General features: G+C 36.3%; 1 protein-coding gene across 1 annotated transcript in view; it reads right to left on the bottom strand.

Annotated features, from left to right (window-relative positions):
• Positions 1-19072, bottom strand: part of LOC126092046 (protein unc-80 homolog) — a 1190994-nt gene that overhangs the window by 660596 nt on the left and 511326 nt on the right. Inside the window, exon 18 of the mRNA XM_049907452.1 lies at positions 4757-4895. Coding sequence (XP_049763409.1) covers positions 4757-4895 — 139 coding nt within the window. The remainder of the gene's footprint in view (positions 1-4756; positions 4896-19072) is intronic.

The raw sequence follows: 19072 nt of genomic DNA, 5'->3' as shown, positions 1-19072 counted from the left end.
TTAAAATAGTGTATCTTTTTAAGTGTAAGCAGCTCACCATTGACACTCTATAAAAAGTAACTATACTACACACTGTAACAACAGAAAACATATTAAAGCTGAGAAATTAATCTTTCTTTGGAAAACTACTGTTCAAAAACTGAGTTTTTTTAATTTGTGGCTGACAACTTTGAACTATTAAAAATATATTAAAGAATACATTCAGCTAAGTGATAATAATGTTAATTTGTAGGCCAGAGTGTGTTGAACTAAATGCATTTTATCTGAAAGGCTTAGGACAATCCACTACTGAATAATTGTAAAAAAATTTTAGGTGCTTTCAAATACGAAAAAACAAATGCGGCCTGGAACAAATATGGCCCCCATTTCAAAATAATATACAATAAATAAATATAAATATATATATATATATATATATACCTAAAAACAAAGATGATGTGACTTACCAAATGAAAGTGCTGGCAGGTCGACAGACACACAAACGAACACAAACATACACACAAAATTCAAGCTTTCGCAACAAACTGTTGCCTCATCAGGAAAGAGGGAAGGAGAGGGAAAGACGAAAGGATGTGGGTTTTAAGGGAGAGGGTACGGAGTCATTCCAGTCCCAGGAGCGGAAAGACTTACCTTAGGGGGGAAAAAGGACGGGTATAAAATCTTTTGGTTATGGTTGGGAAGTGGGTTACGTATTGTTGAGCATATATATGGCGGGATAAAATTGTATAGTAGATTACGGTAAAAGGGGAAGGTGAATACAAAGTGAAACTACTGGTAAAAACAGAAAGAGAAAATAAAGAGAAAAAAGAGAAAGAAGACGACAGGAAAGATTTCGAAATGCAAAGGCGACAATAACAAACGTAATTGTTGGGTTCAAATTAATGATATGGTTATAATAGAAGGAAACATTCCACGAAGGAAAAATATATCTAAAAACAAAGATGATGTGACTTACCAAATGAAAGTGCTGGCAGGTCGACAGACACACAAACGAACACAAACATACACACAAAATTCAAGCTTTCGCAACAAACTGTTGCCTCATCAGGAAAGATGGAAGGAGAGGGAAAGACGAAAGGATGTGGGTTTTAAGGGAGAGGGTACGGAGTCATTCCAGTCCCGGGAGCGGAAAGACTTACCTTAGGGGGAAAAAAGGACGGGTATAAAATCTTTCAGTTATGGTTGGGAAGTGGGTTACGTATTGTTGAGCATATATATGGCGGGATAAAATTGTATAGTAGATTACGGTAAAAGGGGAAGGTGAATACAAAGTGAAACTACTGGTAAAAACAGAAAGAGAAAATAAAGAGAAAAAAGAGAAATAAGACGACAGGAAAGATTTCGAAATGCAAAGGCGACAATAACAAACGTAATTGTTGGGTTCAAATTAATGATATGGTTATAATAGAAGGAAACATTCCACGAAGGAAAAATGTATCTAAAAACAAAGATGATGTGACTTACCAAATGAAAGTGCTGGCAGGTCGACAGACACACAAACGAACACAAACATACACACAAAATTCAAGCTTTCGCAACAAACTGTTGCCTCATCAGGAAAGAGGGAAGGAGAGGGAAAGACGAAAGGATGTGGGTTTTAAGGGAGAGGGTACGGAGTCATTCCAGTCCCGGGAGCGGAAAGACTTACCTTAGGGGGAAAAAAGGACGGGTATAAAATCTTTTGGTTATGGTTGGGAAGTGGGTTACGTATTGTTGAGCATATATATGGCGGGATAAAATTGTATAGTAGATTACGGTAAAAGGGGAAGGTGAATACAAAGTGAAACTACTGGTAAAAACAGAAAGAGAAAATAAAGAGAAAAAAGAGAAAGAAGACGACAGGAAAGATTTCGAAATGCAAAGGCGACAATAACAAACGTAATTGTTGGGTTCAAATTAATGATATGGTTATAATAGAAGGAAACATTCCACGAAGGAAAAATATATCTAAAAACAAAGATGATGTGACTTACCAAATGAAAGTGCTGGCAGGTCGACAGACACACAAACGAACACAAACATACACACAAAATTCAAGCTTTCGCAACAAACTGTTGCCTCATCAGGAAAGATGGAAGGAGAGGGAAAGACGAAAGGATGTGGGTTTTAAGGGAGAGGGTACGGAGTCATTCCAGTCCCGGGAGCGGAAAGACTTACCTTAGGGGGAAAAAAGGACGGGTATAAAATCTTTCAGTTATGGTTGGGAAGTGGGTTACGTATTGTTGAGCATATATATGGCGGGATAAAATTGTATAGTAGATTACGGTAAAAGGGGAAGGTGAATACAAAGTGAAACTACTGGTAAAAACAGAAAGAGAAAATAAAGAGAAAAAAGAGAAATAAGACGACAGGAAAGATTTCGAAATGCAAAGGCGACAATAACAAACGTAATTGTTGGGTTCAAATTAATGATATGGTTATAATAGAAGGAAACATTCCACGAAGGAAAAATGTATCTAAAAACAAAGATGATGTGACTTACCAAATGAAAGTGCTGGCAGGTCGACAGACACACAAACGAACACAAACATACACACAAAATTCAAGCTTTCGCAACAAACTGTTGCCTCATCAGGAAAGAGGGAAGGAGAGGGAAAGACGAAAGGATGTGGGTTTTAAGGGAGAGGGTACGGAGTCATTCCAGTCCCGGGAGCGGAAAGACTTACCTTAGGGGGAAAAAAGGACGGGTATAAAATCTTTTGGTTATGGTTGGGAAGTGGGTTACGTATTGTTGAGCATATATATGGCGGGATAAAATTGTATAGTAGATTACGGTAAAAGGGGAAGGTGAATACAAAGTGAAACTAATGGTAAAAACAGAAAGAGAAAATAAAGAGAAAAAAGAGAAATAAGACGACAGGAAAGATTTCGAAATGCAAAGGCGACAATAACAAACGTAATTGTTGGGTTCAAATTAATGATATGGTTATAATAGAAGGAAACATTCCACGAAGGAAAAATATATCTAAAAACAAAGATGATGTGACTTACCAAATGAAAGTGCTGGCAGGTCGACAGACACACAAACGAACACAAACATACACACAAAATTCAAGCTTCCGCAACAAACTGTTGCCTCATCAGGAAAGACGGAAGGAGAGGGAAAGATGAAAGGATGTGGGTTTTAAGGGAGAGGGTACGGAGTCATTCCAGTCCCGGGAGCGGAAAGACTTACCTTAGGGGGAAAAAAGGACGGGTATAAAATCTTTTGGTTATGGTTGGGAAGTGGGTTACGTATTGTTGAGCATATATATGGCGGGATAAAATTGTATAGTAGATTACGGTAAAAGGGGAAGGTGAATACAAAGTGAAACTAATGGTAAAAACAGAAAGAGAAAATAAAGAGAAAAAAGAGAAATAAGACGACAGGAAAGATTTCGAAATGCAAAGGCGACAATAACAAACGTAATTGTTGGGTTCAAATTAATGATATGGTTATAATAGAAGGAAACATTCCACGAAGGAAAAATATATCTAAAAACAAAGATGATGTGACTTACCAAATGAAAGTGCTGGCAGGTCGACAGACACACAAACGAACACAAACATACACACAAAATTCAAGCTTTCGCAACAAACTGTTGCCTCATCAGGAAAGAGAGAAGGAGAGGGAAAGACGAAAGGATGTGGGTTTTAAGGGAGAGGGTACGGAGTCATTCCAGTCCCGGGAGCGGAAAGACTTACCTGCCAGCACTTTCATTTGGTAAGTCACATCATCTTTGTTTTTAGATATATTTTTCCTTCGTGGAATGTTTCCTTCTATTATAACCATATCATTAATTTGAACCCAACAATTACGTTTGTTATTGTCGCCTTTGCATTTCGAAATCTTTTCTGTTGTCTTATTTCTCTTTTTTCTCTTTATTTTCTCTTTCTGTTTTTACCAGTAGTTTCACTTTGTATTCACCTTCCCCTTTTACCGTAATCTACTATACAATTTTATCCCGCCATATATATGCTCAACAATACGTAACCCACTTCCCAACCATAACCAAAAGATTTTATACCCGTCCCTTTTTCCCCCTAAGGTAAGTCTTTCCGCTCCCGGGACTGGAATGACTCCGTACCCTCTCCCTTAAAACCCACATCCTTTCGTCTTTCCCTCTCCTTCCCTCTTTCCTGATGAGGCAACAGTTTGTTGTGAAAGCTTGAATTTTGTGTGTATGTTTGTGTTCGTTTGTGTGTCTGTCGACCTGCCAGCACTTTCATTTGGTAAGTCACATCATCTTTGTTTTTAGATATATTTTTCCTTCGTGGAACGTTTCCTTCTATTATAACCATTATATATATATATATATATATATATATATATATATATATATATATATATATATATATATATATATATATATATATATATATATATATATATATTTGTGACTACTAACATTGGCGAATTCACCCAGCAATTATAACATTTTTCTGAGATGGTCAAGCAAACAATTATTTTTTTCTTGGACCACTCAGTATGAATTGACCCTGCAATGATGAAAAGAATATTGAGGTAGACTAATTGGGACCATCCTGTCGAATGGCCATGTAAAATTCAACTTTTAAAAATAATTTTGTATGCAATGGGAAAGAAACTGACACTTTCCATCAAGACTAGGCAGCTAATGACAGATGTGATGAGCAGTATTTATTTGCCACACACACACACACACACACACAATGTTTTCATAACCCTAGGTACACTAAGGAAATATTACAAGGAACTCACTAAGATTTAGATAACAGATTCTCTAACATCACTTACCTGTCTTTTTAAATAATCTGGTGATGGAGTTGGGGTATGTTCTGTCACAGTGATGATGGGGTTTTGATTTCCATGAGGTAAGTTTCCAGGCTGACCACACACCTGCTTGTTACGATCAGGATGAACTTCACCAATGTATCTGTCCGAAAGGAATGGGTTTAGTGCCTCTGATTTTTCACATGTGATAATTTGCATAACTGTGTGTGTGTGTGAGTGTGTGTGAGTGTGTGTGTGTGTGTGTGTGTGTGTGTGTTTGTAGTTGACAAATAAAACTTATTTTACAAATATAATGATTTTCTTATCAAATATCTTATAATGTTCAGAAACTGTTTCCTTGGATACTCCTTGAATATGGTGATGTAGCCAAATATGAAGGTGCATAAAAGTGAAATATTGTAAGGCAGTGAAATGTTTCTAAAGCGAATGGGCACACATCAAAACAACTAAATAACATTTCCTGTAAATTCTTTTCATCACTGAGTTACCATCATTACTGAGAAATCTATAACAAAAAAAGTAGAGTAATTAAATAGTAAATCTAGTGATTGTAATAAAAGTATTCATTAACACTAAACAGTGGTAATTAGAATACCATACATAACAGTAGATTCTGACTCATTCCTTATGCCTGAAGATTCTCTCCCATGTGATGTATGGAATAAGGAAATAAATCTCAGGTGAAGGGCCTGGTATGTATGGAATATTTTGCATGAAAGAGTGAATCGACAAATAAGCTTTCATAGGGAAGTACATTTTTGCACATGTTGTGCAATCTTCTTCTATGTTAATCTAGAGAACAATATTCAAGGGCAGTGAGTATTTAGACTGAAAGGAAACACAAGCAAAATATGATCTCATGAGACATTCAAAAATTAAATTTAAGTATACACTTCAAACACTGTCATACAGGACAAGTTTTGCACATAATGAACCCTCCTGTGTATTCAGTACAATTAATGCATTATTCAATTTTACAGTGTACTTCCATAGAATTTTTATACCTCAAGATATGTAACAATGAACAACAATTTTTAAACATTTTCATGAAATTTGTCCATTGCCTCCATGGAACAGAGAACAAGAGAACTTTTTGGAAAGGAATGATCCAGTCCTAATCCTTTGCAAAACTAGTTACCTCTGTACAGTTTGATTCCATGCTATCCCTTTCTAAAGAAATGTTGTTTGTAAAAATAATGCAGTTCAAGTCATCCAACACAAAAACACAAGCATTTGAAATTCATTGGCATGCAGTTACATTGCTCAATATTGGTAACACTGTAGGCCCCAAGTAAGCTACAGTGGAAGCAGTGAGAGTATTCTCGTATAACTGTACTAGTGGAATATGTGAGGAGACCATCCATAAAAGCATAAGCCCAGAGTAAACTAACATAGACAGTATCTATGATACTATTGAACTACTTCATCTAAAAGATTTGCAATTAAACAGTTCTTGCAGGCAAAGAACACTTGCACATGGAGCTTTAATTTTTATATTAATTTTTTCTGAGTTTCAATCACAAAGCTGCACTTCTACAAAAGCATAAACAAATAATGTTTTGTGCATCATAACACAGAAAACTGTCTTTTCAGAACCACAAAGAATTCACTGGTAACATAAAATAATTCAAAGAAAATTTTTATTTATTCATTATGCCTTGAACATTAAACTGTAGAGATTATCTTAACAATTAATTAAAACATATACTTATTTTAATGAATTTAGTAGTTGAAGATTATTTTTTTCTTTTTTTGCCAAGCCTAAGTAGCAAATAGAACAAACTGTCTTTGTCTGTATCTGAATTAGACACAATATTGGAAAAACATATTAAGTTACATAATGAATGTAAATTGTCTTAAATCTTTTATTAGATGGAGACTAAGTGTCCAGCAACAATAAGGGAAGCAACATTTATTTAAAATATAGTATACATATATTTATATTTAAGAAAGTAAAAATTATAACTGATTTTTAGGCTCTATCACAATCCATAATGGAGTGTATAATCAAGAAAACTCAGGATGTTGGTGATTGAATAGTTGCACCTGAACTATATGGTCTATACTTAAATGTACAGATGAGTAATAGCAACATAAGCAATTAAACAGGGAATCCAAGTAGATCATGCCTACTTATAATATCGCTAAAAGTTGTGATTGGTGAAAGAAATAACTTGAACATGAAGAAGTCTATTTGAAACTTAAACTTCATAATTTTTTATTTTCTTTCTATAAATTAAACTGAAAAAGAGGGAGATATGAGGCAGGAACATGACAGATAGATTACTCTGGATTATGATCTAGGAAACATGCAAAAATTACAGGATATAGATTGGTGCAAGTGCTTTCACAATCTAATGACTCTCAAGCACCAGAGAAGACTTTCAGTTTACAGGAAACAGAGATTAGAGAAACATTAAAGAAATACGTGGGAGAAATGAAAGCAATGGGTAAAATGACAATGATTAAAATACTAGAACACAGATACCATAAGATTATGCACAAAAAAATTCACATGAAAAAGGAAAGTTGTTAAGTTCTTATAAGGTTTATGTTACTTCAACATGTAGATTTTTCATGAGAAATATTAAATTTTTTAGTGCTTTGTTTTTTATAGTCTGTAATTGAAGGTGTTGCGACATAGGTACTCGCGGATAGTTAAAATTGCACTGTGTGTGTATTTTTGAATTGACATATTATCAAGACTATAAAGTGTAATATTCCTTATGGAAATAAGCATTAAATTCTCAGCTGTAATATTATTTCAAAAGAAATATGAAACCATGGTCAATGAAACATCTCCTGTCTGTCCGGAGCATTTCCTCTCTTGTTCTTTCTTCCTTTCTTTTATTTTTTGTTGCTACTGTTTTCTGCTTTTGTCTTCATTTTTTATTTTTTTAATACCTACACTACTTATAACTTTGTTTATATTTCTCTTTCCTTATCCCTGTTTCATTCTGATCCTTATGAGCAATCCTTTAGCTCTGGTCCATTCTGAACATTACCAACTTTCTTCAATATGTCGACAGCTTTATTTCACAGAGCACATTTTTACATTCTGATGTATTTCAGTCACATCTTTTGGATTTCTTTCCCCATCCCCTTTCTCATATTCAGATTAACATCTTCATCAGTAAAAGAGATTCATTTCTGGGTGTCAATAATTCCCTCTCACCCATCCTTATTTTTTCCACCTAAAAACATATATTTTTTAGTCACTTTCTTTCAAATCTGAGAAACAACATCAATTCACAATAAATGAAACATATGTTATGATTATAAAGGTCCTCGATAAGACAGGGTGACCACTCAATAAGCAGCTGTTCGTTATGAGGTGTAAGGATGAACAGGTTGTGGCTATGAGTGCAAAAATGTAATATATATTAGCATCAATAACCAGCAGGCATGTGTATAGTGTAAAGCTATGTTCACACACAGGGATTTGTTGCAGAGATTTGTGCCTGGCACAAGTTGTAAGTTCCTGCGACATGTACCTGCAACATCGACATTAGAATTCCAAGAAATGTTCTGTTCTGGCACATGTGCCTGTATCCATTCAGTCATTGAAAACATGGCACAGATCACAGATACATTTTCTACTGCACACGTGCATTTCACAGGCAGACTCATGGTGTTGCATCTTGGGTACAAGTGTACAAAGAGAATTTAGTTGTGTACATTCCGTAGCAGTCAGTATAATCTTGTTTCCCATTTGCTTGTCAAGATGGAGTGGATAAAAATAATACAGTAAATTTTATTGAATACATGACAGGCACTTGTTGTGGGATCCAACACCTCAGATTACAATAAAAGCAACACAAAACGTGATGAATATAACCAACTAGTGTCTTTATTCAGCATGACTGATAAAGAGATGGACAACGAACTTCATAACCTGAGGTCACAATTCCCCTGAGAATACAACAAATCTTCATCTTCAAAAACACAAGGATTGGGCAGAGATTAAGTGTACATATCCAAGTGGTATGCATATAATTCACTGTCCTCTCTCAAGGATGTTAACAAATCAAGGTTGAGTCTATCCACATTTGAGGCAAGTTATACAACTTTTATTACAGATATTTATTTGCATAACAGTGAACAATGAAAATGTGTTGTTTACAGCACTGCTTGAAAAGGACAGCATTTTCAATGAACTTGATAACACTAGTTAAAAAATTTAAATTTTTTTCTGCATCTGGTTTGTAAATGGGTGGATTTACCTAATTTTGGGGTGCTGAATACACTGGTAAAATCAGTGGTTGAAAGGAAAACACCGAGCCATGCCATTCGCTGTTCTGATGGTGTGGTGTGAGCCTAATGAGCGTTATTCAGACTCTTACTTCTGTCTTACAAATATTTTGGGACATTCAAGCAAAACTAGACAAAAAATAAAGTATCTTGAGTGCCCCATCATGAGGGGTTGCCTGTTCCTATCTGTAGCTTGAAAGCCATGGAACCAGACACCATGTCAAGTGAATCAGAAAGTATTGAACATATAAAAGAGTACTACCCTCAATATCACAACACTTTGACTCAGCTCTTTAATCAAACGGAATTGAATGATTTGGTTCGTAATCTAAAACTTTCGAAACAGCAAGCTGAGCTCTTGGCGTCGAGACTGCAACAGTGGGATCTTCTAGCTCCAGGGACAAAAATTTCCTGTTTCACATCAAGAGGTACTCCCTTTGCACAGTATTTCAATATGCAGAATTCAATTTGTGTATGTAGAGAAGTCAATGGTCTGGTAATGCAGCTAGGTATACAACATAATCCACATGAGTGACGACTATTTATTGACTCCAGTAAAAACAGCTTGAAAGCAGTACTACTGCAAGCAGTAGTACTGCATAATGGCAAGGCATTTCCATCGGTACCTTTGGCTTACGCAGAAGACACGAAAGAAACTTAATGAAACCATAGCTTTGCTGCTAGAGGCAATCAAGTATAAGGATCATGAATGGCAGCTTTGCTGTGATTTAAAAGTTGTTGCACTCCTTATAGGTTTACAGGCTGGATTAATGAAATATTGCTGCTTTGTGTGCCTGTGGGACAGCTGTGACACCAAGAACCACTATACAGTGAAGGAATGGCCTATAAGGAAACATAAATGTGAACATTACCCCATTGGTTGAAGCCAATAAAATCATTTTGCCTCCTGATCATATCAAGTTGGGTCTTATCGAGAACTTTGTAATAGATCTGGGTAAAAGAATAGTTTCCCAAATTAAGTGAGGCAAAGCTGAAAGAGGGTATATTTGTTGGACCACAAATAAGGAAATTGCTCAAAGATCCAACCTTTGATACCAAAATCACAGATATCCAATTAGCTGCTTGGTCTTCTTTTAAAGCAATTGTGAAGGACTTTTTGGCTAACAGAAAAGACAAAACCTATGTTACCATTGTGAATCTGTTGGACAACTACCAGAAAATTTGGGAGCCGTAAGCGATGAGCATGGTGAACGCTTTCACCAAGACATTCTTACCATGGAACACCATTACCAAGGCCATTGGTGCCCTTCGATGATGGGTGACTACTGCTGAGGTCTTGCTAGAGAGAGTGATGAAACAGCAAACAAAAGGAGAGCTCTGTCATCGCATTTTTCAAAACTCAAAGATGATTAAAGGTGAAAATATCTTCTGAACTAATTTGGACCTTTTATTAGCATCATGCCCATATGTACATACAAAATAGTATTGATTTCAAACGTTATGAATGTGTATTTTTGTTTTACTTAATTGTGTCAATTTTTGCTATTACTATTTTTTCTCTGCTGTGTATCAAGAAAATGTGATGTCATAGAGAAAAACTGATTTTACCAGGTTATGCAGGCAATGTGAGGTGCAAAATTTTTATCTTGATCACCAGCAGGATAATCAAAATACAATTCATATGCCTTCTTAACCAAATCAGTGATTGGTTTTCTTTGGGCTATTGGAGTGAATTTTCCACACGCACAACAAAAGTTGTTGGGGTGGTTTAGGCAGCAACGAGATTTAATAGTTGCCATTTTTCTTAGTGTAAGTTTTAAACACAAAAAGTTTGCTCTATCTTTCACAGGAAACACTCATTGAGGATCTCTTTCACACCGCTGGATTGCCACACCAACCATTTACTGAAGATTTGTAGATCCTCTAGCTCTCCTCTGGAAATCAAAAACAAACAATTTAACACCAAAACAGAAGAACAGCAAAAAGGGAAATACTGAATGCGAAAAATAAAAAAAAAAACCTTTAAAAACTCAAAAATGGTATGTGCTAGAACATTTTGAAAGGTATATTTAGATTCTGCATGCCAAAATACATACTAGTTGATGTATCACATCCCAGATGCAAAATGAGTGTTGACTAGTGTAATTATCACTGAACTGTCATCGGTCCTAAGCAAACAGATATTGCCACTCCAGTTGTCCTTCAGCAGTGACAAAATATATTGCAAACTCATTTCTCGCTTGCTTAGCATCTTCGTCAACATTTGTACCAATTCTTGAAAGCGATGAAAGTGGAGGGGGTGGTCTCTCCATCTCCCAGGTTCTACGGTCCCCCTTTCTAGGCTCTCAGAATCGAAACTGACTTGTGGCGAATAAAGTAGGCAAGCTTCTTGATTTCTTTTTAAGAAGTTATGAAGATAAATGCCGCACAAAGTCACAACAGTTGCTTTTTGGGATCAATACAAAAAACAGAGGATAGTACTTCAAAGGCACTTTTGACAACTTGTAGGGTTCTAATGAGCCTCTTGTTAAATATTCTTTCTTTGCTGTCTTTGTTCTGGTTACCTGTACGGGGTTTCATTTCATGTTCTTGTAGTGTAAAGGCATCATCAGCAAAAGTTACATAGGGTGTGGCTATCATCAGCAACAATTACATAGGGCTTGAACACTGCTCTTCCAAATGGAAATTCAGGTCCTGGTACATGCAGCTCACTTACTTGAAGGACTTTGTTAAAAGTTATACAGTTAAATACATCTCCATCTGAAATACATCACTGCACTCCAACTTCCGCATAAAGGAACTGCTAATCGGCATCCATTAATACCATTAACGCAATGCTGACAGTGTCTTTATAGTTGTAGTAAGTGCTCCAGCATGAGCAGGATTAACAATTTGCACGTTTTCCATCTAAAGCCATTACGCAATGAGGAAAGTTCTAGCAAATCTCAAATTCTTGTGCAACTTCCTTCCACTGTGCTTCAGTACTCTCTGCCTGAAAAAAATAAACAAAATATCTGAAGAAGGTGTGTGCTCTTTTTTTAGAAGAAGAGATAATTGTTGCATAGGAAACACAACTGGAAGAGGAACAAAGTATCAGTACCTCGAGTATTCATTCAGAACCACCTTCTACCGTGCAATAAGGCCAAACTTCCACAACAAAATTCGACAGATCATGTGTTGGAAGTTCTGAAGAGGACAAGTGAACACATCCTAATGACAAAGGAGGACAAGCTTATATTGTTCACAAAACATGTGAAATGTGAACTTTGATAATTTCAAAATAAAAGAAGTCTTATGATCTTATAGAAGAGGATATATGACTTATTTTTGGGGCAAAACTTTAAGAACTAGACAAATTTCAGAATGAATCAGGTGAAAAAAAAAAGAATGAATGAATGAATGACATCATGACGAAACTACAAGGCGTGTTTTTTTAATTAAGGTCCATTTTGTTGTAGACATTAGTAGTTCAAGTGCATACCGCAATGAGTTCTTGCATCATGTACCGGCATGCCTCGGGAACAACTGTACTCAGTTTCGGCTTAGTAGCTAACATGTACGGTTCTGTTCTGTGCTTTCAAAATGTTTAAGACTATCAACTCACCCGCCGCGTGTGACGTTCGCTCAGTGTCAGCAAGGAACCTGTCTGCTGAAAAAATTCATTGACAGATTTGCAAAGTGTAAAGTGATACTGTTATGAGTGAAAGCAAAGTGTGTAAGAGGGTACAAGAATTCAAAGATGGCCATGACAACACCCATGATGAGGACCGCTCCAGTCGCCCTTCTTTGATTACTGCTGATTTGGTGGCTTCAATGGAAGCAAAGATTTGTGAGAACAGGAGCTTCACAATAACAGGTCTCTCAAACGAATTTCCTGACATGTCAAGATCAGTACTTTACAACACTGTTTCTGAACACCTGTAGTTTAGGAGACTATTGGGTCCAAAGAAACTCCTAACAGAGGACCATGAAAGCCAAAGATCTGAGTGTGTGATGAAGTTCTCGACTCATTATCACGAAGAAGGTGATGGCTTCTTGAGTCAGACTGTAACTGGAGATGAAACATGGGTTTCGCATATCACGCCCAAATCAAAGCATCAGAGCATGGAATGGAAGCAGACACACTCTCCTGTAAAGGTGAAGGCCAAACAGACTCTGTCACAGCGCAAAATCATGGCGTCGGTGTTTTGGGATAGGCATGGTGGTTTGTTGGTCAACTTCATGCAATGAGGAATCACTATCAATGCAGGAGCATACTGCCAAAGCCTGAGAAAGCTACATGCAGAGCGATTCAAAACAAAAGATGCAGCATGCTAACAAAGGGAATTGTTCTTCTCCATGACAATGCAAGACCTCACATTGCAGGTCAGACCCGCAATTTATTGGCCAGTTTTGGCAGGGAAGTTGTAGACCACCCACCCACCTGATCTTGCACTGAGCGATTACCGTCTGTTCCTCCACCTCAAACAACACCTCAGTGACAACCGTTACAATGATGACGACGTGAAAATGGCAGTGAACTCTTGGTTATCAGGGCAAGTGGCAGGTTTTTATGACGAGGGTATTTTAAAATTGGTTGGGAGGTATGATACGTGTTTCAACAAATTTCGCAACTATGCTGAAAAATAGAGTGGAGTATGTACTTTCTGAAAATAAATTTACTTCTTTGAAGTAACCTTTCATTGTGTACTTATGTTCAAATGGACCTTACTTAAAAAACGCGTTCGTGGAAAAGGCTGGGGCATCATTTCTTCCTTATGGTAACCCAATCACAAGAAAAATCAGAACACCCATACTAAAGCAATACATCCACCATATTTCATTCCAATGAAAATACACAAATAGGCTACTTTGTAGCATTAAACAGGATCTTGGTCACTGGAAAGAGGGTTTATACAACATTCTGCAGCAATGCCAGGCATTAACTTGAGACACGCCAGGCAGAATCAGTCCAGGAAATCACCTGTTATGAGGCACTGTCTGGATATAATCAAAAAATAAGTTACATTCAGATAAATAATTTAGTATTTTGTCGTTAGTGGAAAAGTAATATAACAGTATACTGCCTGAAGACAGACATAATACCAAGTTATACAACCACTTAAAAAGCAAGTTTGGCTGGTAAAGTAAAACCTAAAAACTGATGTAAGGACCTCCAAAATGCATTGGAGAATGTAAAATAATATATGGAAGTGTAAGAAAACATGTACTATGTCTGATGTTATTTTCAACTGCAAACGTATACATGTATAGAATCCTTTGATATCTCCTTCACATTCACTTTCTCACCCACTCCTGTGACTTTCCATCCTCTTGCCCAAGAATGTTGTAATGAGAATATTTGAGATTATTAGCGAATGTCTTAAAAATACTCCTACAACTGTCAGACACTATCATGTAACTTTCCCCTCAAATTAAATACAGAAAAACTGAGTACGTCATTTATTATTCACACTGAAGACATGAAACTGAAATGTGAACTGGACTAAAAGCATTTTCCAGGAGACAAATCTCATCACTAATGACATTGCTCCAGACATGCCTCTGCCCTCTCAACCTATCATAGCAACATAGGGCACAAGAATTTCAGCAGTAGTTTACCATGCTTCAAATTTTTTGAGTACAGCTAAGATTTTCACTGCTCTAGAGGAAGAAGCATTTACCGGGTATAACTAGGGTGGTCATCACTCTGGAAAATGAAACATCTTGAACTGTAGCAGCAAAGGAATTTCTCAAATCTTCAGAAGTGAGAAATAACTTTGAAAAATGTGTTATCTGACAGAAAATTAATGTGACTCCAGAAAATTTAAAGAAAGCATTTGGTTGTCATTTGCAACCAATGAGCCAGTAAGACATTTTAATGCACAGGCTTCCACGAAACATTTTTATTTTTCTGTCAAGTACAATTAGCATTATGTTTATAAGTTCAGAGTTAATTCAAAATGTAACACAACACAATGATGACATAAATTTGCTAGTGTGCAATTGTCTGATGCTGTGGCGGAATCACGTATTGACTTCACCATAACTAGTGAGCAAAGATATAATTGACTATTAGATGGAATTGTTCGTTCAGTTGGGATGGTTACATTGTTGCTTATACTCTTTTCAAGCATTTCTCACCCAAGGATGAATAAACATTTTAACTTTCCTAACTACACATGTGTTTATGGACATTATCTGTCACATCAAGTCTCCCACAATGGTGACTTAGTAACAATGTTGTTGCAGATTGTCTACCTCTGAACCTTGCCAGTTTAAACTCCATTCACTAGGCAGAATATATAACAGGAAGATCCTCTCTTATGCTGTCTTATACAAAAGCAGTGAACAGTGTTGTGACTCAGATGTGTCTCAGCTCTGAATGTTCCACACAAAATTTGGTATGATGTAGCAAATGTTCGGGAGCGACCCTACATACCACAACAATGTCACTGTGAGGTTTTCAATGCACTGCATAACCTGACCCATCCTTGAAATCTGAGCCACAGACAAACTAGTATCCAATAAAGTTGTGTGCCCTGCAGTGCAAAAGACGGACATGTGTGGGAACCTGCATGCCTGTTACATGTAATAAGATTGACAGGCATGTCTTTGCACCAGTCTCTCACTTTCAATGCCATCAGTCAGATTTTTGCATTTATCTGTGGGCATAGTGGGCTGGCTACCATAATCTTTGGGACAACGCTATTTACCCACAGTGACTGACCATTTAAACTGGCGGCAAGATATCACCATAATCTGGGAAATATCTGCCAAGACTTGCGAGGCATTGGTGGACTCATGGTTCTATACATTTGTTGTTCTCTATAGGTTTGGTGTTCCACGAAACATAATCACAGACCACAGAAGGCAATTTGAAAGCCAACTTATCCACAAACTTTTTCTCCTGTGCAGTTTTTACCACCACTGCACTACACGCTACTGTACCATCCCACTAGCAATCGGATGGTGGAATGGTTCCCCCAGCTCAAAACTGCCCTAATGCATAGCCCCTTGTTGTGGTCTGAAGTAGTGCCTCTGGTCTCGCTTGGATTGGAAATGACAATGAAGGAAGGCATACAATGCTCTCCTGCTCAATTAAACCTATGCCGAGCAGCTGTCAGCTCCTGGAGAGTTAATCACACTAGCTTTTTCATAGATAATCATTCTTAAACTATGTATGCACTTTGTATAACAACTTAGGGCCAGAATGAGGAATGATCGGCATATCAACCCTGTCAGACAGGGAAATGGAAGGTTTCTATGCACAAAAATCAACAGAAAATGTTCTACATGTGCCAACTGCTCATTTTGCTTTACTCTGGACCATACAAACTAGTCTCAAGAGGAAGCCACAATTACAAAATTGACATGGACAGCAAACAAGATACAGTTTCAGTAGAGTGGCTCAAACCTGTGTACACCTATGTGGGTGGACTCCGCACATAGCGCATGACATTGCACTCCAGAGTGGACGCCATCACTGTTGCAGCCAGTTTTGCTCAATGCCCAGCACAAATAGAGGACATCGAAATGACACCCACAGAACAGAAGCACCCGATACCTGTGCCAGGTGTCTTCATGAGAACTGACAGACAAGTCAAGCACAAGTTCCTGTATACTAGGTGACAATCAGTTTCAAAGAAAAGGGGGCTGAAGTGGCAGTATCATGGATAAACTTCACATACACACACCAACAGAAAAATCAGCAGTGTGGTGTGAACCTCACTCCACCGAGCTCAACTGTATCAAATATGTTATAATTATGTTTTCACATTTTCTATTTTCAGTCTTTTCTGGCCAAGTAGGCATGTTACCAATATATATACCTTTTCAAATTTTTATTTCTATTTACATCATCTGAAAACTTTTTTCTACGTATTTTACATTTTCTCCTCATCTCTTTGAGTTAATTATTTCTCTGCTGAGTAATGTTGTGCTTTCTCACACTTTTACTGTCTGTCATGGTTTCTTTGTTCTTTTTCTTATTGCCTCCTCACTCTCAGAGCAGTATGCTCAAGCTACATGTCCCTACCTATAGCCATTTGGTAGAAAAGTACATAGAGCTACATATTATTTTGTAATGCAGTACAGATCAAATAAAAAACTTTGAAGTGATGTTTAAAGATCAAGAGACAGGTTCATAGCACAATATTAAATCTTTCACATTTCTTTCAAATATCCAGGATAAGAATTACAGGACAACAATTAGCTGAAGGATTTACACATGCAGTGCAAATAGCATCTCCTTTTAATTTAAAGCAATTTGGTTATGTAATGTGCAAGTATATATGCAGATGGTTTGCCAGACAGACACTGTGTTTTATACTAAACAAACTGTGATTGTATACTTAAAAGAGATGTCATATCAACAAGTGTCAGTCTACATGTCAATGGAATTGTGCAGCCAAACTTTACAATGTGTTTACAAACCTGTGGCTAGGGCACTTATTCAGTTGGGGTTTTTGAGGGGTACTGAAAAGGAGTGTATGTTATTTACATGAAACAATTAGTTTTTAATCAAGTCTATGTTAAAGGAGTCATTGTACTTGTGCATCAAGGTCTTTATAAATTCAGGATGCATTGATGTAGAAGATGATTACCTGCTGTAGTTCTGAATAATTCCTTTTAACCTGTGAAAAGATTTAAAATAACAATATGTACAAACAAAAATATCACCATCAAATAAAATGTGTTCTTTCTGATAAAGTTTTTTCTAGTGTTCTTGCCCTCTAAATAACCATGAGAAGATAAGAGACTGCACTTTTATCTGGCAAACCCTATGCATATATAAATACAAAATTTTAATTTATTCTGTTTCATTCTAGAGCAAGTTTTAAGATGTTCAATAGAATAGATAAATGATGTTTCATTTCATTTACTGAATAAGTACGCCAAAGAATCATATGCCAGACTTCAATGGAAACTTTATTGATACCCAAAATTTGTATAAAACAATGTTAGCTGGAAACCTTGTAGCTATCAGAGTAGTGATCAGTATTTACTAACGACATAAAATATTTTTGAGGTAATGCATTCCGCATGCAACTGAATCCACCTCATAACACTACAGACAAAAAAGTGCATAAAACTGAACTGAGTATTATCTGCAATTTTGTAAGTAGAAGTTCTCTGACACTTTCAACAACACAACAAAACCTGCTTGTCTGATTCACCTCTGTTCTTTCATGCACTGCAAGCTGTCTGTTCATATTAGTATTTCATCCAAATACTCTGTCAAAGTGTCAATTATTAAACTCTTTCTTTGGTGTCATAGTGGAGTTCTAGAATTTAAAAACTGCATGCTATACTGAAATCAACATCTTTCTACCGTGCTTACATTGAAGTATTACATTTTTTACATGCAAAAAATATGCATGTTTATAACATATAACATTTTTATACTCTTTCCCTTATTCAGAAGGTAAATATTTGACAACTAATAAGAATGTAACAATATTATGAAAAGGATAGATGCAACTCACTATATAGCAGAGATGCTGAGGTGCAGATGTGCCTATCTCAGCATCTCTGCTATATGGTGAGTAGCATCTATCCTTTTCATAATATTGTTACACTCCATCCTGGATTTTCCATTGTTTGATAATTAATATGATATTTCTCAAATAAATATTATTTGGTAATAAATAGATAAAAAATTGTGGTTAACATTATTACTGATGCAATTCGTGTTGATTTGTGAGTGATTTAGAGAACAAATATTACACCTTTCTCTTAAATCAGAAAGATAAGTTTAAAATGTAAATTAAAAGATAAATATTAAAATATAAATTAGGATTTTCCAATAACTGTCTAACAGTGTCTTTAGAGTTTACTTACTGTATATTCCCAGTTTTGTACCGTAACCTATCTCAAAAGACATACTTCTTCAGCTATGTCCCCATAACATATACAACAAAACACTCATGTCAGTAAGGAGCTCATAACATTTATAGACACCATAAATTGCACAACTGTAAGAACATTTCCAGTATTGATATTTCATTCATTCAAAACCAATTTTGTTCATAAGACTACATTATCAAATGTTTATGATACATAACAATCCATCTACAGCTATTTAAATGCAACTTTCTAGACAAAAATAAAAAAGAATACTTGGCA

The sequence above is a fragment of the Schistocerca cancellata genome, chromosome 7, assembly GCF_023864275.1.
Source record: "Schistocerca cancellata isolate TAMUIC-IGC-003103 chromosome 7, iqSchCanc2.1, whole genome shotgun sequence".
Classification (NCBI taxonomy): Eukaryota; Metazoa; Arthropoda; class Insecta; order Orthoptera; family Acrididae; genus Schistocerca; species Schistocerca cancellata.
The sequence above is the reverse complement of the archived record's forward strand: the minus strand, read 5'-3'. Positions and strand labels throughout refer to the sequence as shown.